A 21,943-nucleotide genomic window follows, 5' to 3' on the forward strand; every position below is an offset into this window, starting at 1 on the left:
GGAAGTGGCAGTTGCGAGCGATCAGCGCCGACGGTTATAATCGACCAGGTGGTTATTTTCGTGCAAACAGTTAGAGCAGAATCAGGAAGCGTGGGAGATAGTGGCTAGCGCGATAATCAATCAATTCGTTATTCTGCTCATCACATAAATAGCAAGGGAGGAATGTAGAGAAGGCATCAATTAAATACCCAAAACTTGCACTTTTTATTTATCTTTACTTTCGTAGCTTTAGTTTAACAATGGTGTGATCTTAAGGAATTTCGTTTCCTGTATCCTTATGCTTTACATTGTAGATTTTTCATCCCAGACAAGAGTCATAGTGAATAGACGTTTCCTTTGTCTTCGGCTACTGTTTATCTTTGTGAAGTCCTCAGATTACTGAGGCGAGAGTAGAACCCATAGTGAGAAACTAACTCTCCCCTGGTCTAGTTCTTGAGCTGTGAAGTTTAGGGGAAACAGATACCTGCCTTAAAACTAGCGCATTGACTTCCTCTTTCCTCTTTCACCTTAATAGGATATAGGGAAGTAGTTCTCTATCTAGGAGTGTGGCCTACGCCAACACTCCCATGTGTCTATCTCTCTCCTCCTCAAAATAAGGGGGCAGAGATGTCTTTTCACATGGGGAGGAGAGAGATAGACTCATGGGAGTGCTGGCGTAGGCCGCACCCCCGGACATAAAACTTTTTTCCTAGAATATATATTATAAAAAAAAAACTTAACAAAAACTAATCTCACAAGATATGATATCGGACATTGTATTTAGGATAAAAATTACATTTATGACTCTTCTATCACTCTTAATCTTAGAGTCAAACCAACCAGTCAGTTTCTCTTTGAATAAATTGACTCTTTCACCCCCCAAAAACGACAACAGAGTAGAGACTAATTAAAGGATAGAGAAGCACATTCAATTCGTTTTGGGAGGAAGGAGGGTTTTGGGGAGGTGGGGAATTGCATGACCCAAATCTGAAGGTCACGTTTGAAAGTTAGGTGGTTGGATTGGTAGAGAATGAAGCCATGAGAGGAGGAGGAGGAGGAACAGTGGAGGTGATGGTGGTGATCGCGAGTGGGGTGTCATCATTCTCATGGCTCTCTCTTATATTATCATCCGGCCATCACTACTATTGATACTACTGCTTCAATTCAAGGTCCTGAAGAACCAGATCTAGAATCCATTTAATTCCTTAGAAGTTGGAATCGTCATCGAAGGACAGCGCGCTACCATGAAAGAATGGATTAATGGGAGCTTGCAGCTAGATAAAGCTTAGCTAGCTAGGGTTGATACTAATTAATGCTTTGCCAAAGTAGAGGAGGATTTATTAGGAAAGAAGATATTTGAATTTGTGAACAGAAATTCAAAGATTCAAATTTCAAAAGGTTTGACAAGGTCATTAGACGTTGGAGAGGTTCCATCGTCCAAGATTATCCTAATCCTACGTAATAGGAGATTGTTGAGTGAAACTAAATTTCAAACTCTTGTACCTTGTATTACTGTGTAATCGTTAGAAGATAATTTATAAATATATGCACCCTATCACATATGATGATAAGGGAAAACATTCAAATTCAAATTCAAATTCAAATTCGATCTCTATCCATTTCTCAATCTCAGCCTTGTTTCCTAACTTGGTATCAGTCGCCAAAGACAAAACAGTTATGAGGAGTATGATGGCCTTTTATCTCTATCTCTTGATCGAGTAATTTGTGGCTAAAATTGAGGAGTGCGGATGATGTGATTTTGTTAATGGGTGATCCATATTGGTATCACTAATCACCAATCACCAATCACCAATCACAAATGAGAAGATTCACTATCTATTGGAAGAGATTTGTTTACTAATAATGCCATGTAAATCGGGATCTAGTTCCATTTCTGCTTTTAGTGTAGCATAGTACTACTGATCAACATCTATTGGAAGAGATTTGTTTTTTTGTCTTTTTTTTGGGTAGAAATCGATTGCCTTGTAGATTTATTGTTTCCTGTTTTTCTTTTATTTCCTTTTGGGTCAAGCTATTATTTTATAATATAGCTCTTTGTAATCTCTTCAATTCATATCAATTCTATCTACCCATTCTCGGTTTCCCTATTTTCACAGGAGAGGATCTGGATTCAGAGAATTCTACTACTCCACTACTCTGCCCTCGTCCCTCTCTCAAAAAGTCATGGCTGAAGGAGGAATTCACAACAGTGGTGTTTCTGCCGTTCCCCCGCTTGAATTGCAGCAGCAGGGCAAACGGAAGAGAAACACATTTGCTATGATTTCTGCAATTTTAGCTTCAATGGTTTCTATTTTACTAGGCTACGGTACGTCTAACACTCCCTGTTTCTGTTTCTGATTTTTGTTTCTGCTTTCTTCTCTAATTTCGTCTCTGCTTCTCCTTCTCTTAATTCATTCATTCAGATACTGGTGTTATGAGCGGAGCCGCAATTTTCATCAAAGACGATCTAAAGATAAACGACACACAAATAGAAATTCTAGTCGGAATCATCAACGTCTGCTCCCTACTCGGCTCTGCCGTTGCTGGACGGATCTCCGATTGGATCGGTCGTCGCTACACCATCGTATTTGCTTCTGTAATCTTCTTCGCTGGAGCTTTACTTATGGGTCTAGCTCCAGATTTCGCATGGCTCATGGTGGGTCGAATTGTCGCCGGAGTCGGCGTCGGTTTTGCTCTCATGATTGCTCCGGTTTATACCGCTGAGATTGCTCCGGCGATTGCTCGAGGCTTTTTAACTTCCTTCCCTGAAGTCTTCATCAACACCGGAGTCTTACTTGGCTACATCTCCAACTTCTCCTTCGCTGGTCTTCCCGTACACCTCAGTTGGCGACTCATGCTTGGAGTTGGAGGGATTCCTTCGTTGTTATTAGCATTTGGGATACTCATCATGCCCGAGTCACCGCGCTGGCTCGTTTTACAGGGTCAACTCGGTAAAGCTAGGCAAGTACTCATTAAGACATGTGATTCCAAGGAAGAAGCCGAGTTAAGACTCGCCGAGATCAAGACCGCCGTTGGCATACCGGAAAATTGTGTGGACGACGTAGTAACCGTACCCAAACGCAACCGTGGTGAAGGTGTGTGGAAGGAGCTCTTACTCCGACCAACACCATCTGTTCGTCGTGTCTTAATCGCAGCCGTTGGTTTATTCTTCTTCCAGCAAGCGTCGGGGATAGATGCTGTAGTGTTGTACAGCCCACGCATCTTTCAGAAGGCCGGGATTAAGAAGAAGAATGATCTGCTGGGAGCGACTGTGGCCGTTGGATTTAGTAAGACAATTTTCATCTTGGTGGCTACATTTCTATTGGACAGGATCGGACGACGGCCGCTGCTTCTTACAAGTGTAGGAGGTATGATCGTGTCTCTGGTTGGATTAGCATCTAGTTTAATGGTGGTTGATCATTCGGAGAAGCAGCTCATGTGGGCCATAGTTTTGTGTGTGGTTATGACGTTATTGTTCGTAGCTTCATTCTCGATTGGGTTTGGGCCCATTGCTTGGGTGTATGGTTCGGAGATATTCCCTGTACGGCTACGGGCGCAGGGTGTGAGCATAGGTGTGGCGGTGAACAGGGTGACGAGTGGGGTTATAGGCATGACGTTCTTGTCACTGTACAAGGCCATCACCATCGAAGGGACTTTTTTCATGTTCGCGGGGATAACCGGAGTAGCGTGGACGTTTTTCTACATGTTCCTACCAGAGACGCAGGGAAAAACCTTAGAAGAAATGGATGGATTGTTTAGTACAAGTACGTTTAAGTGGAAATCATCCATGAAGAAGGATAATGACATTGCAGAAAACCAAAATTAGTGTAATATGTAGTACTTAATTTGGAACTTTGAAGGGATTTTTTCTAAGTTTGAGGGAATTCTTGAATTGATATAGTTTCATTTTCGCATTTGGTTCTGACTTTTCAAAGTCTTTATAGTCCACCATGAAATGGGATGATGGATAAGTTTTCCTATTCCAAAACCATCATGAACTGTGGAACAGTTTAGAATAATATAAATGACTTTGAATTATGTTTCTTTTTGCTTCTTTGCTAAAAGGTGTCAAATTGTGAACCTTGAATCTGACTATAAACTAGAGTAACATGTCCAGAACATAAATTTTTTTGTAGTGGAGTTCTGGCTTTAGTATGCATCAGGATTGTTTGAAGTGGATTATGCTGAATGATTTCAATTTCAATTCTTTCTCACTTTCTAAATTTCCCTAATGCACCATTGCTTAGCTTGGATTTGGGTGGGTAAGTAGAGAAATCTGGATTGTTTTAGTGCACAAGCTCCATTGAATACTTTTGGGCATATATAGTTAATCTTTTCTTGTTCTCTTTGGTTGTTGTATAGGATATGGAACTGAAATAATTGTTTCCCTAAAGTTTGAGGTTTTTATCCTTTTTGGTTATTTGGCTATCAGGTTGTAACCAGGGCTTGTTCTCTGTGGTTATGTTGTATCCTTTGGTTTGGTTTAAATTTGGGTCAAGTTTTAGTATAGTTGAGTTGGGTCTTAGTTTTTGGGTTTCATTGTTTTAATGGGCTGTAAAATATAAAGCCCAAAGGTGGAGTTTTAAGGATGGTGCACAAAAATTATTATCTTCTCCTAAATTGAGTAAGTTTAAGAAATTTAGAGTCCTTAGTAAGTTAGTGGTCTAGTTAGGAAAGTCTTAGTAGTTGAGTCAATATAGGAGATTTTATTTTTGTGTCTATGAATAATCAATGTAACCAACCCCCCATCCACGATTAAGGGTGTCAATTTGGGACTAGAACCGGGAACCGTTTTGCTAAAACCCAGTACTGGATTGTCCCATTAATAAACGAGATAGTATGGGGATCTGAGGAGTGATTTCATTCAGATTGAATGAGCTACAAGAGCCAGGGGTAGACCTAAAATGAGACTAGGATAACTGATGAGGAAAGACATGCCTAGCTTAGGACTTATAACAAGTATAGCTTTGAATAGAGCTAATTGGAGAAAAAGGATCCATTTAGTTGGGATAAGGTTGAGTTGAGTTATTTCCCCATAAAGTTTCTACTCATATGGGATCTACATTTTTCTTGGTAATTATGTATCGTTTTCTTTGGCAAAAGGTTTTGTGGTCTGCATTGACAACAAAACCTTATGTGGTCTGCAGACTTAGTTGTGCCATGTGACTGGATGATGTGGCAATTCTGCCTGGTGGATATCTAGGGAATGATCTGGATTGTCCGTGTGTGTTAAATTTCAGCCTCAAATTAAAATATTTACCCTCCCATGTAATGGCAAACCACCCTTTTGGTAGTTCCAAAATTTTCAATGCTTTGTTTTGCCACTTGGCAAACTACATTCAAGCTGAGACTCGACAAGGGAGCAGAAAATGTTCGGGTTCACCTCTCCACAATATTTGAGCCCCAACCAAGCTGCCACATAGCAAATGTGTGCAGACCACATAAGGATACATGGTGTGGACAAAACCTCCACCCTTCTTTTTTCAACTTAGGTTTTGAGTTCCAGTGGGAAATATATTAGACTCTTTGAGGATGTGAAAGTGCATTTGAAGAGGTTGGATTGAGGACTCAACACCTGTTGCTTTTAATGTTGTCACCAACCAAGATATTTTTAAGGATAGTTCTGGAAACTGGTTTTTGTATGGAGAAATCTGTGTATTTGAATTGCATAGAAAAGCTCTTTTACTCAGATGGGAGGATCTAAAAGAATTGAGAACTGCAATATGTGGTCTGTGGGAGAAGAATTTTTGTAGGTTTAGGCTCCGTTTAGTTAGATCTGAAGTGAATACTAACATTTTGATTGGTAAAGTAAATTGTAATGAAATAAATGGTAGTGATTGGGTGGAAATAGTCAACAAAAATGTAAGCAGAAGGGAATCCATTGGGCTCTGTTCTGGAATGTTGATCTCTACTTGAGACTATTTCTATCAATTATTGTCTCCAATTATAATAACTACTCTTTTCTTACAGGATTTTAAAAGTACTCCAGTCCATCCAACATCGCGTTGGCTGCCCTATAAAGGAAACCAATACTATCTACATGGTATGAGGTTTTGAGCTCTGCCTTTGATATACTGTAGTTTGTGAAGGATTTGTTCATCATCTTTCGAAAAGGAAACATCCACTATTCTTTTCTGAAAATCAATGAGGGTCTGGCATTAAGAAGAGAGAGGAGGGTGGGGTGGGGTGGGGGGGGGGGGGGGGAGGGACCAATTTATCTTACTTTAAAATCACAGCCATCTGAATTGCAGGGCTCATTTACAGAGGATGTTTGCTGGGCTATGCCTTGTTTTTGGGGTCGGATCCCTCTACTGCCGAGCTGCCTGTACTGCACCGTACACTTTAGACACAGCAGGTGGCAAAAAGACCGCCCTACCCCTGCCCGAGTGTCTTGCTCGAGCGGGGGTAAGGTTAGCTAGCTAGGGTTGATACTAATTAATGCGTTGCGCTGACCTGAAAGTAGAGGAGGATGTATGTTAGAAGTATTAATTAAGAAATTAAGAAGATATTTGAATTATCAAGCACAGGTACTGTTTTACATTCCATTCACATTAATGGACGAGGTTGGTTTCCTATTTTGTAGAGATATTACAGTTGGGTCTGTCTCTCTAAGGGATAGATTGAGTCTTAGACATTATGATTAAATTTGACTTACTGTTATGAGGAGGAGTTATAGACATTATGAAGGTAAACGATAGAGTTTGTGAGGAACTTCGCTTGCCCTTGAAGATGGGTTTGCGTTGATCTTTATAGACTTGTATTTTGAATTTGAAAATGAGTTTGTTACAGACGGATAACGTTGCCACGTTGGTTATGGATAAGTTTACAACAGCTAGATAGACCTAGTCAATTGGACTTTTGAATTTAAATTTCAAATTACATATCTGTTTCCTTAACAATCACTATATTTAGACATTATCTTTATCTCTTTGTTTTTTGGTAAATAAGTACAAATTTATTAGGATAAAACATGCAAGCTCATGGCAGGGAGAATGAATACATCTCACGCAGCCATGGAATGGAAATGGGTCAATCAACAGTGCATGTTAATGACAGTGCCCTCGTAGCCAAGGAGTCAACCACGCTGTTAATCTCCCGTGAAATACAAGTAAAGCTACAAGATACAAAGAAAGAAGATAACTGTGCTTGTGCTTTTGTTAATGGGTGATCCATATTGGTATCGGTAATCACCTATCACAGATGAGAAGACTCACATCTATTGGAAGAGATTTGTTTACTAATAATGCCATGTAAATTGGGATCTAGTTGGATTTCTATTTTTAGTGTAGCATAGTACTACTTATTGATCGATCCAAGCATGAAATGGATTCAGAGAATTCTATTACTCCTCTTCTCTGCCCTTGTCCCTCTCTCAAAAAGTTTGAGAGCTGAAAGACATGGGTGAAGGAGGAGTTCTCAACAGTGGCGTTTCTGCCGTGCCCCCACTTGAATTGCAGCAGCAGGGCAAACGGAAGAGTAACACATATTCTATGGTTTCTGCTATTTTAGCTTCAACGGTTTCTATTTTACTAGGCTACGGTACGTCTAACACTCCCTGTTTCTGTTTCTGGTTTTTGTTTCTGCTTTCTTCTCTAATTTCTGTCTCTGCTTCTCCTTCCTCTTAATTCATTCTTAATTCATTCATTCATTCATTCATTCATTCATTCATTCAGATACTGGTGTTATGAGCGGAGCCGCAATTTTCATCAAAGAAGATCTAAAGATGTCCGACCCACAAATAGAAATTCTAGTCGGAATCATCAACATCTGCTCCCTACTCGGCTCTGCCTTTGCTGGACGGATCTCCGATTGGATCGGTCGTCGCTACACCATCGTCTTTGCTTCTGTAATCTTCTTCGCTGGAGCTATATTTATGGGTCTAGCTCCAAATTTCGGATGGCTCTTGGTGGGTCGAATTGTCGCCGGAATCGGCGTCGGTTTTGCTCTCATGATCGCTCCGGTTTATACCGCTGAGATTGCTCCGGCGACTGCTCGAGGCTTTTTAACATCCTTCCCTGAAGTCTTCATCAATTCCGGAGTCTTACTTGGCTACGTCTCCAACATCGCCTTCGCTGGTCTTCCCGCAAACCTCAGTTGGCGACTCATGCTTGGAGTTGGAGGGATTCCTTCGTTGTTATTAGCATTTGGGATACTCGTCATGCCCGAGTCACCGCGTTGGCTCGTTTTACAGGGTCAACTCGGTAAAGCTAGGCAAGTACTCATTAAAACATGTGATTCCAAGGAAGAAGCCGAGCTAAGACTCGCCGAGATCAAGACCGCCGTTGGAATATCAAAAAATATTGTGGACGACGTAGTAACCGTACCCAAACGCAACAATGGTGAAGGTGTATGGAAGGAACTCCTCCGACCAACACCATCTGTTCGTCGTGTCTTAATCATATCCGTTAGTTTATTCTTCTTCGCGCAAGCGTCGGGGATAGATGCTTTAGTGTTGTACAGCCCACGCATCTTTCAACAGGCCGGGATTAAGAAAAAGAGTGATATGCTGGGAGCGACTGTGGCCGTTGGAATTTGTAAGACAATGTTCGTCTTGGTGGCTACGTTTCTAGTGGACAGGATCGGACGGCGGCCGCTGCTTCTTACAAGTGTAGGAGGTGTGATCGTGTGTTTGTTGGGATTAGCATCTGCTTTAATGGTGGTTGATCATTCGGAGAAGCCGCCTATGTGGGCCATAGTTTTGTGTGTGGCTATGACGTTGTTGTTCGTAGCTTCATTCTCGATTGGGTTTGGGCCCATTCCTTGGGTGTATGGTTCGGAGATATTACCTGTACGGCTGCGGGCGCAGGGTGTGAGCATAGGTGTGGCGGCGAATAGATTGATGAGTGGGCTTTTAGGCATGACGTTCTTGTCACTGTACAAGGCCCTCACCATCGAAGGGACATTTTTTATGTTCGCGGGGATAACCGCAGGAGCGTGGATGTTTTTCTACGCATCCCTACCAGAGACGCGGGGGAAAACCTTAGAAGAAATGGAAGGATTGTTTAGTACAAGTATGTTTAAGTGGAAAAAGTCCATGAAGAAGGATAATGATGTTGCAGAAAACCAAAATTAATGTAATATATAGTACTTAATTTGGAAATTTGAAGGGATATTTTCTAAGTTTGAGGGAAATCTTATTGATGGCTGCTTGTTCTACCAAAATTTTATCCTTTGCTGTTACAACACGGTGCTGTAGCACATCGTGCGGTGCAGCAAAGGCCATGTGCACCGTGTGGGGCCCGTTGTGCCACATGACCCCACATGGTGCACATGGCCTCTGCTGCACCGCACGATGTGCTACAGCACCGTGCTGTAATAGCAGGGGATGTGGTTTCTTGTTCTACCCCACACAAAAAAAATAAAAAATGATGGCTTGTTGCGATATGATTCCCATACGTAATTCTCAATTAATCATGCTGATTTAAGCAGATCGGTGTACTCCTGGTTCTTTTCACCCTTTCAAGGAGTGTGTCAGTCATTTTGTGCGTGGCTGTGTTCGGGTGCAGGTACATGCCACATTGCGTAAATTACAAATAGTCGGAGATGAGTTCTCCTCTTTCACTCTGCTGTAGATCGGAGAATAGAAGCGACGATCGGAGGTCGATCCTCGGTGCTATTCAACGTTCATTAGCAAATTCTATTCTCTTGGGGTAGAATGCGGTTACAAAAGGTGAGAGCGTAGTAGTGGTAATACCACTGCCCAGTCTATAGATGACGCTAGTCTTGAACTTTCTTTGTTCAATCCTGACCAAATCAAATGATTGGTTAAAAAACACCCTAAATTGAGATACATACACATTGGTCTCATACAGATTGAACTAACTGTTCTTTTTCGACAAGGTATCGACACCCCTGTTGTTGTTGTCATTTTCGATAAGAGATTCCTTTAAGAGCCACTCAACGCTCTTATTGGTGGAATCGAATCCAACTTGGTTAATGGTTCGGTTTGGTTCAAACTTAAACCCAATTTCTTTATTTCTATCCATGACCCGAATCTTTGTGATTCCGTGGTTTTGAAGATAAAAACTCAATGGACTTGCATGAAGGCTGACAGTCATAATCTTGCTGTTAGTTGAAAATATTTACATGAGTTAATTAACGTTACCTCTACTAAACTATTGCCCCTCCCTGACAAACGGTTCGTGGAACTCTTTGAACCACGACCCTATGAGCACGAGATACAACCTCGAGTGCTTAATTGGCATGATATAAAAATACCCAAAAAATATAATGAGAACACATCACCATCACCAACAGTGGGGGTACTGTAGGGAAGAGCTTCTGAATCTGAGTCAGAAGAAGATGAAGATGATTCTTGGTGAACCATATCTTTGTCATCGAAAAAAAGAACAAAGTTATGTGCGACAAAACTCTGTTGGTTGTCAACATAGAATTGTTGCATTATACGGAAGAGTCAGTCTTGGTCCATTGGGTCTGTAGTCGTTTTATAACGATCTTTCCAATGGTCCATGATTTCTTTTAGGTAAAGAAAATCATCCGAAACAGGTTGGTCTTCTGAGTTGTCCTCAGTAAAAGTGCTAATAACTAGAAAGGTGTCCCGGGGAGGGAGTTCAGGGGGTATGATCGGTTGGTTGTCAACCAGATCAGTAAGTAGAGTGATTGTATTATCTAATTTTTTTGTGATTTTTTCTTGGTTATCTAATGACATATCAATTAAAAATTTTAAAACGCCACTAATACTAAGATTGTCTGGTAACGCATGTGTGCCATGTTCAGAAGGGAAAGATGGATCACCATAACAAGGGGGAGGGGAAGCCATAATAGTGATTGCAGATTACAAAGATAATTTCCTGGGGGCTAAACCCGTTCTATAGTATCGGCAGGACAAAGGGTCCAAAACACTTCCGGTTTTTCAATACCAGTGTTTCGCTGGACATCACCACCACTACAGAAAATATGGCCGTGGAAATTACAAAGATAAAAACAATCAGAAATTAAAACTTCGTACTTCACCACTCGTTAGCGGATAATCCGTCCTTAAGGGATAGTACCAGAATTAGTGCATGCGTAGCAGGTACTATTGATCAAAGAAAAGATCCGTCGCTGCACTCAAAGGGGGTAATCCTTATCGATCTACCAATTCGCAGGTAGACTTTTGCTGTGATATGTCGTCGCCGGAGAAGGCAAGGTCGAAACAGAAAAAGAAGAAGAAACTGAAGTATAGTTCTAATTCTTCATATATACCGTACACAAATTACAAATAGTCAGAGATGAGTTCTCCTCTTTCACTCTGCTGCAGATCGGAGAATAGAAGCGACGATCGGAGGTCGATCCTCGGTGCTATTCAACTTTCATTAGCAAATTCTATACTCTTGGGGTAGAGTGCGGTTACAAAAGGTGAGAGCGTACTAAGACTCTGATACCAAAATAGAAAGAAAGGGAAAATGAAGATGAAACTGAAGTATAGTTCTAAAGTTCAAGACTAGCGTCATCTATAGACTAGGCAGTGGTATTACCACAAGCTTGGTCAAAATAATGCCGAGACCAGAGATTACTAAGCTTGGATAGCTTGTAAACCTCATCATGAGTAACCTCTTTGATTTTATTCAAGAGATTGGGGTCAAAAGAAACGTCTTCTCTCACAAGGCCGAAATAGGTGTGATCTCAATAGGGATAGATGAGTATGAAGGAGGGGTTTCCTGAGTCTCATTTTCCATAAAAAAGAAATCAGACTCGTCATCAGACGTTTGATCGTCGGATTCAGAGACTAATTCATTAAGAAGTTCAGTGGGGTCTGAAACTTCAGAAAAGAATAATACCTTATAATTAAATTTATCTAAGTAACGAATCATCTTACGGGCATTCTTAGTTTTATTGGGACATTCATTTGCAAAATGGCCCTTTTCATTACACAAATAACAGGTGCAATTAGTCTTGTCCCATGTTTTTTGTGTGTAAGGGGGTTTTTTTCTAATAAAGCGTTTGTGGATAAACGACTTCTTAGGTTTAGAGAGAAAGTCCTTGGAATTATATTTTTTCCATCTATACCGTTTGGTATATTTAGACTTAGATTTAGATTTATGAGAACGATGATGAATTGACTTTGTACTGAATTCAAATTCGGTGTTTAGCAGATCCTTACACAGACCGGGGGAGATCTTGTGTTTAAGAGCTTTGGCCACTCGGGTTTTAAGGCAATGATCCAGTATATGCCTGAAAACAAAATTAATTATGTTTCCAAGTGTATCATCGCATTTGGAGTCGTTGATATAGTCTGGATAAGTAGAATGACATAATTCATCTGACTGATTAGCGTTCTTTATTGATTCCGAAGAATTATTAAGAGGCCATAGGGGCCGACGGCCTGTAAGAATCGTCCTACCTTACCAAAAAAATTTTTAGGGCTATATATGTATTTTTATAAAAATTAAAATATATGATTGCATTATAAATTTGTAATGACCGTTTTTCTCAGTAATACAATCTTAGAAAAGTGGACTATAACCCTATTATCCGTTCTAAAAACTGGTTTTTGTATGGAGAAATCTCTGCATTTGAATTGTATAAAAAAGCTCTTTTACTCAAATGGGAGCATCTAAAAGAATTGAGGACCATGGGAGAAGAATTTTACATTTTGATTGGTAAAATAAATGGATGTGATTGAGTGGAAATAGTCAACAAACATGTAAGCAGAAGGGAATCCATTGGGCTCTGTTCTTTTTAAATAGTCATCCTTTGAAAGGAAACATCCACTATTCGCCCTTTTTTTTTTATTAATAATAATAAGGAAAAAATATAGAGACCCCCCCTCAAGTATGGCCTATCTTCATTTACACCCCCTCATCTTTAAAATCTTGGTCCAAGTGGGAAAGAACCTATTTTTTAAACTCAAAAAAGAAATCTGATGCTGTTGGGTTTGAGTGAGATCTTGATCCAAATTAACTTAAGGAAAAAAAATGTTTAAATGAATGGAAAAATATCCCAGCCTGGCGTCTGCACCAGCGCAGACACAAAGGGAGGTGAGATGACTGCCCGCTCCATGAATGTGAAAATCCTGCACCCTGTTGATGCTTTCGTATGCATTAGGGTCAGCTCCTATGCTGATGCATGGGTCATGCTGATGGGCAGAGAACCCCCCTCCCTTAAATTAATTTACATGGTATAAATTTACTATATTTAATGTATATAAAAATTCAATAGTATACTGATCCTAATCAATTTTAATTGATATAAAACTGATAACTTATCATTTCAAAATTAAAACTGCACTATTTAATAAACAATTATCACTCAGGGCCCGTTTGGTAACACTTATGTTTCTTGTTTTTGGCGTTTTTCTATGCTACTGGCACAGAAAAACGGAATCTACCGTTTGGGTGCATCGGTCTGTTTTTATGTGCCAGTGAAACAGACCGGGTAAAAAAAAAAACACAAAAAACGTTTCGACGAAACAAGGAAAACCTTGGTACCGCTTGATAACCTTACCAGGTGTTTCTGTTCTGGAAATGTGCTGAGAAACACCAAAATATTTTTTTTGTTTCTCAGCATAGTTTTTTTCATTTTCTTTGCTGAGAAACCATTTTTTACCCGCTTAGTAAACCTGTTCTGGAAACATTTCCAGAAGACAATTGGAATACCATTAGTGCTTGATAAAATCTGTTTCTGGGAACATGTAATGTGACCAACTTTAATAATATTTGTCTTGAATAATGTATTTTAGATAATAAATGTTAAAATAAACATTGTAATTCCATATTTGATATTAATTACGATAATACCATTTCTTTGTCAATTATACCAAAAAAAGACTTGTCAAATCCTTTTCTTACCAACCTTAGCATAACATTAAAATATCTCATTAACATAACCAAAGTAAATATAAAAATATGTCAAATTTTAAAGATGCCATTAAAATTGGGTTCTTGTGTGGATTAGTAGCATAACTGACTATGCTATGAACAGTTGAATAAAGAAGGCCTTGGTGGACTCGAACCACCATCCTCTTGGAACATGCTCATGTTCCAAGTGCTCTACCAATTTGTGCTAAAGACCCATCAAATAGTACTTTATCAGTGGAGCCACTAAAGTCATGCTTATTTACAACTTTTAGACTGGTGCATGTCAAAAACCGATTCACACCATTCAAAACAAGACCAAAATGACTGTTTGACACCCCTATGTAACAACAGGGTTCCCTAATCACCTTGAGCAATCAGAGATTACTTTCATAGATAATAGCAGAGCTGAATGTTGACCCAGATTAGCAAAACCAGAGCCAAGATGGGTAGCCTCTAATTGGGGCAAAAAACCTAACAGTCTCCTCCATAGCTACTACCCCTTTAAGCTGTTGTGGACTCTCTCTTTCATTGCTCCCATTATCTACAAAGCCAAAAGAATAAAGAGAAGGAAAGGCATGCCACTGCTATCAGCTGGTTGGCTACCTATCCTGAAGTGTGGGAGAGTGGTCACAGTTTTGAGCTTTAAACAAAGCTCATCTTCTCACCTCTTCAAAGAAATCCTACATGATGAGGGGCGTAGGAGGGGGAGGAACTTTCAATGAACCAACACTAGTACCTACGTAAGCTGTAAGATGCTTGAAATCGGGCTTAATTTAAATCTTAAATCATCTGAATCAGATACAAAACTGGAACCAAACCATGAGCCAAAATTATTATTCATACGATATAAAAAAAAAAAAAATCTCTCCACGCATTAACATTATGGTTTGTTAATTTGTACAATCACCTAAAACCAGAGACCTTCAATGTGTTAAACTAATCTGATAACATTAATTAAGCTTTAAACAGTTTAATATATAATCCTACTACTAAGACCTAAGGGGAGCCCACCACCTATGAGAGTGAAGGTTCTGGACACCAACCACAGTTGCATGCATGCCATATGTTCTACTTTCATAATGATGACTGCTAGTAGAGATGATCATTACTATATTTGTAGGGATTCCATTCTTAAATTTCAAGTGATTTCATAAATTTAATAATGTATGGAATAATCTATTTTCTTTCCCCCAAAAAAATGTTGCAATCCATTCCTACTACTGCAAATGCTGAAGACAGAAGCTATGTAATCCATTCCTTCGTACTTCAAACATGGAAATCCAGTAGGCTTTGAATATTCCTGCTACTGCAAATGCTGCTGCAGCATTAGGTGCCATCCGCAAGGCAAAAGAAGGCAATATGCTGCTGCAGAGAAGTACTTTTGGTACTTCTACAAACTACTGTTAAACCTAATCTAAATCTGAAATCAATGCGCAAAAAGAACTCAGAACAAATAATAGATACTATTTGTTTTCCCTCAACCAATAAGATAAGTCACCACCTCTCTAACTGCTTTTTTCTAAATAGCCAACAAGACAAATGTATGGGGGGAGATGCAAGGAATGGAACAGATTTCTAGAAATAAAACTACTATACAGATTAAAAGGAACACATCCATAGAAGCCTTGAAACAATGATATAATAGGGAAAAAGTTCATAAATAATTGATTATAAGATTGACAGACTAGCAGAATAGTTGAATTTAAAGAAAACTTCTTGTCTACTATTCTGTTTTCCATATCTGCTGAGAAATTTTTGAAATTCAGGATGACAAACCAGTGCTCTCTCAGTTCAGCAATCAAAACTAATCAGGGCAGATTAGGAAAAAAAGGAAAGGGAAAAAAGAACAAGACGAAAAAGATAACTCAGGATAAGGTGAGAGCAAAACAAGTACAAGTGAAATAACAGTAGGTGGTAAAAATGAAACTCAAGTCAAGGACGAAAGCACAATGTTGTGAGCAACTTTCTGTGAAATGCAGGAGTCAATAAAAATGATGCTGCAACAAAATATTTGGTGTTCCAGGCATTATTAAGAACTTTTTTCCAGGCTAATTAAGAGTTCAGTAATACTAAACTTGAGACTATAGTCACGGTACTGGACACCTTTCAGATTGCAACTAGATCAATGTTCAATTTGAATTAGTGAATGTCTAATTTCTAGAATACAATGCTCTTCACCGATCTACAAATTTCAAGGTGAAAATAAGGAATATATAATTGCCAAATGACTTCAGATTATTAGGCATTTATTGAATAGATTTGGTGCCATAATGAGGAAGTCATGAATGTTGTTGGCGGAGGGCCAGATGGGAGAAAAATTGCAAGGGAGAGGGGAAATCGCATAAGAAGAAAGGAGGGGGGGGGGGGGAAGAAGTGTGCACATGTATAGCCACACAGGCTACTCAAACCATAGCTATTCCATTCTATTCATTCTCTGATTTCATCCTAATACAAGCTATTTAAAAGAAGAAAACCCAACTAGTAAACTTGGAAACAAACTTTAACAGGGAAAAAGCATCCCAAGATTCCTAACCAACTCTAACACTTGTAAAAATATTGAAGGTCATGATAACAAGGTTGAAGGTCCAAAGATCTCCAAAAAAATGACAGAAATTGAATGGCAACAAAAAGTAAACAAAAAATAAGGTAGGTAAAACCACAATTTTGTAATGCCAATGATATCCTTTGGAAACTTCCCCATTCAAGATGAATTGACCGGTGCTGCAACCTCCTGTACACAATTCTTCTTCTCAGGGGTTGTTCTTCTTGGACCGGCAGTTCTTCCCCTTTCTTGCCCTTTTCGATTCTACGATTGGAATGGGTTTTCCATCTTCTTCTTCTTCTAACCTCTTTCTCTTCTTTACCTCGTATTTCTTCTCCCATCTGAAGCCTGAAACCATCGTGACCAAGACCCCAGTTTCTGCCATCATCTACATCCTCCCCCCTCTTCATCTTCGTTGAACAAAACCCCCAAATCCTGATCCCCTTTTTTTCATCAATTTATTACCCTATTTCAAAACCCTCCACCTCACAACACCACAAATCCCATCATCGCTTTGACCTTCCATTCCCTCCACCGACCGAATCCCTTTTCTCTCCATTAAAACCCAATTCCGGATGACGATGTTCAACAAACCCAGAAAGCAGAGGAGCCACTGGAAAGAGGTTTTGAAACCCCGCCAAAACCAAAGGATGTCACGTATCTCAGAGGCGATGGAGAGGAGGATCCCGACAAAGATGACGACGGAGAGAAGGGACATGGCGAGGCTGTGGATTACAGGGATGGGGCCAAGAGGCCCCGGGCGGTGGCTGCGGCGGAAGAGAGCCAAGAAGAGGTGGAGGAAGACAGAGAGGGTGAAGTAGGCGGCTATGGAGGAGAATAGGAAGACGATCTTTGTGAGCGTTTTGTGAGAGTGAAGGTTGGTCCCTAATTTTATTGGGCACACTTTTGGTAGATTTGTGCTGAACATGCAGAACATGTTCAACATGTTCTGTCAAAAGTCTTCTGGAGAGCAGAAATTTTGATTTATCCATTAAAAAACAATTTATATGGAATACTGTTTATCAAACACTTTTTAGGTGTTTTTTTGTTTCTTAGAATAAAAAAACACCAGAAACAGTTTCTGATAAAGTTATCAAGCGGTGCCCTTGTTTCTTCACTTTTGAAACACTTCAATTGAAACAAAATAAGGACTGTTTGCAAATCTGTGTCCGACAAAATCTTGGACACCAACGAGTAGTGACTTTTTACCCAAGCAACGTGTCTTCCCCATTTGAGAAGATCCGAAGGTCTCCTCCACTCTGCGACATCGTCTTCCGCCGCTACTCAGGTAAATCCTCTTCTTCTTCTTCTCCTCCACTTGTAGCTTCTTCTTCTTCTTCTTCTTCTCCTTCTTCCTCTGCGTAGCAGCTTCTTCTTTTAATTTTTTTGCTTGCAATTTATAGCATTGTACTCTGATTTTTGCAGAAACCCTTAAAATCCAAGGCTTTGAAGGTAAAACCCCTCTCCTGCGAAGGTTTACTCACAAGCCCTGACCTCCTACATACCGATCTAATCTCCAGAAGGTAAAACCCCTCTCTACTTCTTCCTATTTGTCAAAAAAAAAAAAAAAAAAAAAAAACCCACCTCTTTTGTTTGATTTTTTTTGTCTTCCGATTTGGTTCTCTATTATTATTTTTTTTTTTTGTGCAATGTTAATGGAAGTTCGTATAATGTCTAATGGAAGTGTTCAGATCTGCTTCTCTGAGGAAAATCTAAGGCCGTGTTATTGTTTTTTTGTTAGTCATGGCCATGGTATTGTATGTTGTGCAGCTCTGTTCTCTGTTTATTCATACTATAACCTTCGGTTATAGATTAGTTCATGTGATAATCTGTACAGAGCATGATAAACTTGAAATAATCGTTCTTTTAAGAACTTTATGTGAATTAAAAAAAAAAGGAATACAATGAAGGGTCTCGCAACTAATGCCTTCATAATTAGCCCCAAAAGCTATTGTAGTAGGTTCCCCTTTCTTCTTTATTTTTTCTATGGAAAGGGGGTTTGAGAAGGGGTGTATAAACCAACTCATCTGTTGCGGATAATTTCATTTATTATTTCAGACTTTAAAGTTCATAGCTCAAATTCCTTGGTCTTCAAGAGATTCTATTTCAAATTTTTAGAAATGAGAAACCAAAATGGAATGCACCAGCCTGGTTTATTCTATAGAAGGGTACTATTCTACCACAAAAGAACAGGGGCTTATGTTAACCATGTGCTTACAAAATTTATAATTCCTATTAAATGTTGGCCCCCTCTACCTTGCAAAGAATTACACAACAATAATTCTATTTGATCATCTTTTATTGATTCTTTTATTTTGATGTTATATATGTCATAAGGAAATGGGAAAAAAAATTCATTAGATTAGAATCTAACTAACAAACTCAGAGATTTCGTCCAGTTTCAACTGAGATTCAGTTCCATGGCTGGAACTCATTGATTAGGAGAAAGAATCTCATCAATTTTCTCTTGACCCTAGAATCCTTCTCTCATATACCACGAGTTCATGTGAGCTTGGACAGCTAATAAAAAAGAGACTTTCCCTGCAAGAATCCAGGTTGTCATGATAATACGGAATCCTCCTTACAAATTCATTCCACCTAATGATATTGCCTCAACTTGGATTCTATTTTCTTCTGAAATTTGGAGTTGCTTTGGTGGCTCCTTGCAGACCTCCTAATGTAAGACCAAGTCACAGTGATCTAGTCCCAAGCAGGATCTCAATAATTATACCCAAACAGGTTCTAAGTTCAGACTTACAGTTAATAATATAAACTCAAATCAGATTTGTAACAGTAAAAAGTTTAACTCAGGGAAAACAGTAGGTATTCAAACCCTAAATAGGGATCAATCACCAACCAAGAGTAGGTCTCTAAGGGTTGGTCAAACCCTGTAATTCGCAGATCAGAGGGGTTACAAGTTGCTGAGATATTGCAAACTAATGAAATTAGGAACTAGGTTCAGAATTAGAGGGTTAAGGAATAGGACACTAGCTAGCAGATATGCTTCAAACTTGGGTCGAGTGGAGTTCTCCAGGGGAAAGAATAACCCTTCCAATATGGTTCAGACCAGATGCATGTCTGCAGAAATACAATCACCCAAGGAGCAGCAAGGGGTGGGTGGGTGAGTATGTGAGTTTGTGAGTGTGTAGGGGCAGCAAGGGGGTGGGGGTGAGTGTGAGTGTGTGTAGGAACAATTCAAGCTTTTAGGTGAAACGGTAACAAACCCTTGAGAATCACATGTAACCAATTTAGATCTGATGCAGCTTTCATCTCCAATTATTTTTCATTAGATTCTCCCTCTCACCCCTTTACTTATCTCAGTAATTTGTACCCCCAATCTCATACTTGTACTCTCCTACAAACTCTACTTAGTTGGGTCTTTAGCTCAAATTGGTAGAGCACTTGGAACATGAGGATGTCTCAAGCATGTTCTAAGAGGATGGTGGTTCGAATCTGCCAAGATCCTTTTTGGATATTCATATATGATAATGGTGGATGTTTTCATTTTAATCTTAAAGTTTAGTCAAGTAATGACATTTCTATAATAATTCATTAATTTGGTAAAAGATTTTCAGAACAGATTTTACCAAACAGATTTGTGTTGTTTTTTTGTTCTAAAAACATTTCTGGAACATGTTTACCAAACACCATTTTAGAGCCTAGAAACATGTTTCTAGCATACAAATAGAAAAAAATGATAAAGGTAAAAAACAACTATTCTGGAACACAAGCGTTACCAAACGGGCCTTATTGGTATGATTTCTATTTCTAGCAGATAGATTTTTGGCCAAGAAATTGAAATTGTTTTGGTTTGATCAATCTGAAAGATTTCAAGAATTTAAAATTCATTTATAGTTTAATTTTTGAGAATATGTTCTCTATATTTCTTTGAGAGAGTGGGGTAGTGGTGGTGGCAGCAATGGGGTGGTTGGGCATGGTGGTGGTGGAGGCCTGAGACCGATATTGATCCCGATCTCGATCCCAAATACTAAAACCCTGATTCCAGTTGATTTCTATTTCACTGAAATAAGATGCAAAAATCAAACCAAATAATTTCTGAATAGAAATTACCTCATAAAATTAAAATAGAAATAACAATTCTTTTAACAATTTCGAATTTCAATACATATCGTCTTACGTCTCCCCCGAAGTTTTCGTGTCTTTGACGGACATCCCTATTATTACGTCTTACCGGGAAAGGTAGTTCTGAATTCTGATAGTTTTGTAACTCTGAAAGTTCTCTTTGAGAATTTTGATTCCTTCTCCATGGAAGGCTTCTATTTGGTCCTTTGATCTTTCGCCTTTTGGTGGGCTGCGTCAAAATTTCTTCGCCGCTTTACATATGGAACTTCAACTTCTCTCTGGCTTTATTCTTTAACCTCTCTATCGGTCGGACATCTCTTCGCTCGTATTCTTTTAATCAATGGCTTCAATTTACACTTGTGCGGAATGCGAAACCAACTTGAATCTAAGTACCCACCAACTCTTTCCTCCCGATTTTTACTTTGAGTCCAAGAAAGGGCACTCTCTCTTTGTCGCGATCGATGAAACCAAATTCAGATTTGAGAAAGAAGACAAATCGATGCCTTTCTTTGAGTCTGTAAATTACTGGGGATTCAGAGGAACAGAACCAAGACCAATTGCAAAAGCTATGGTCATCCTGTCGGGTATATTTACGATGATGGTCCTCTCCTCACTAACAGTCCTGGCCAGTTGCATATGGGTCCAAGTCAGGTTATCCCCAGGGCGCCAAGGTACAGGCTTAAGATCAAAGCTCTCAAGATTAATCAGAAACCTAGATTTTCGTTCTGGCTTTCAGGTTATATAGCATATTGGCTATATTGCAATTCAGTCAGTTTTCTTGTTTGCGATGATTGCTGGTATAGAACCCACTGCTCGGTCTAGGCTGGTGATGAACCACAAATCATCCCACCCTATCAGAAGATGCCACGTGTCCCTGAACAACAGGAGATCCACCCAGACACCAGCTACACCTTGGGCGCCATCACCTGCACTTGGGCGCCATCCCCTGGGGCGCCAGCCGCCCTGGGCACCACCCACCTTGGGCCAAGGACCACCTGGACATCTTTCCCTCTCAAGCCTCACCCACTGAGGTGTTGAGACCTCGACAGGGTGCAGGTACAAGTTGGAGGACACCACCACCACGTCACCAACAAGATATACACCACTGCGAGGACTACGGGCCATCACCTACCACTTACGTAACCCAGATGGACTCAAGCACCAGGGACCTTATCTACCACGTAGAAGGATCTATCCACCAAGAAGGACAACACTGATACTAAGTCTCACGGGAAGACAACCAACCAGGGAGGAGCCCTGCTACTCATGACTCCTCCACCCTCGAAGAAGACTCCACATCAACTAGGGACTCTCCACTCCGCCACAGACCACTATAAAAGAAGAGGTATCTCACACCCTCAACCCATCTTGAAGAATCTCTATTCATCTGTTTGCTCAGGAGATCTCACTTTGGCATCGGAGAGCCCTAGGCCGGAACCACACCGGTTCTCTCTGGTGACTTCTTGGTCCTCTTGCAGGTGATGGCACTCACAAGACCGCCCGACGATTTCCTGATGCAATATCTGGGTCTGGGAAGAGA

General features: G+C 39.9%; 2 protein-coding genes and 1 pseudogene across 2 annotated transcripts; all 3 read left to right on the top strand.

Moving 5' to 3' along the window:
• The first annotated feature begins 2,223 nt into the window (after window positions 1-2,223).
• LOC122658311 (polyol transporter 5-like) lies at window positions 2,224-3,805 on the top strand. The gene is made up of 2 exons (XM_043853235.1): window positions 2,224-2,305; window positions 2,403-3,805. The coding sequence occupies exons 1-2, from the start codon at window positions 2,257-2,259 to the stop codon at window positions 3,803-3,805; spliced, it is 1,452 nt and encodes a 483-aa protein (XP_043709170.1). The 5' UTR covers window positions 2,224-2,256.
• A 3,571-nt stretch (window positions 3,806-7,376) lies between these two features.
• LOC122658313 (polyol transporter 5-like) lies at window positions 7,377-9,052 on the top strand. The gene is made up of 2 exons (XM_043853236.1): window positions 7,377-7,518; window positions 7,653-9,052. Exons 1-2 carry the CDS (start codon window positions 7,377-7,379, stop codon window positions 9,050-9,052), a joined length of 1,542 nt encoding a protein of 513 aa, XP_043709171.1.
• Window positions 9,053-20,737: 11,685 nt separating this feature from the next.
• On the top strand, window positions 20,738-21,225 carry LOC122658314 (annotated as a pseudogene).
• The last annotated feature ends 718 nt before the right edge of the window (window positions 21,226-21,943 follow it).

The sequence above is a fragment of the Telopea speciosissima genome, chromosome 4 (assembly GCF_018873765.1).
Source record: "Telopea speciosissima isolate NSW1024214 ecotype Mountain lineage chromosome 4, Tspe_v1, whole genome shotgun sequence".
Classification (NCBI taxonomy): Eukaryota; Viridiplantae; Streptophyta; class Magnoliopsida; order Proteales; family Proteaceae; genus Telopea; species Telopea speciosissima.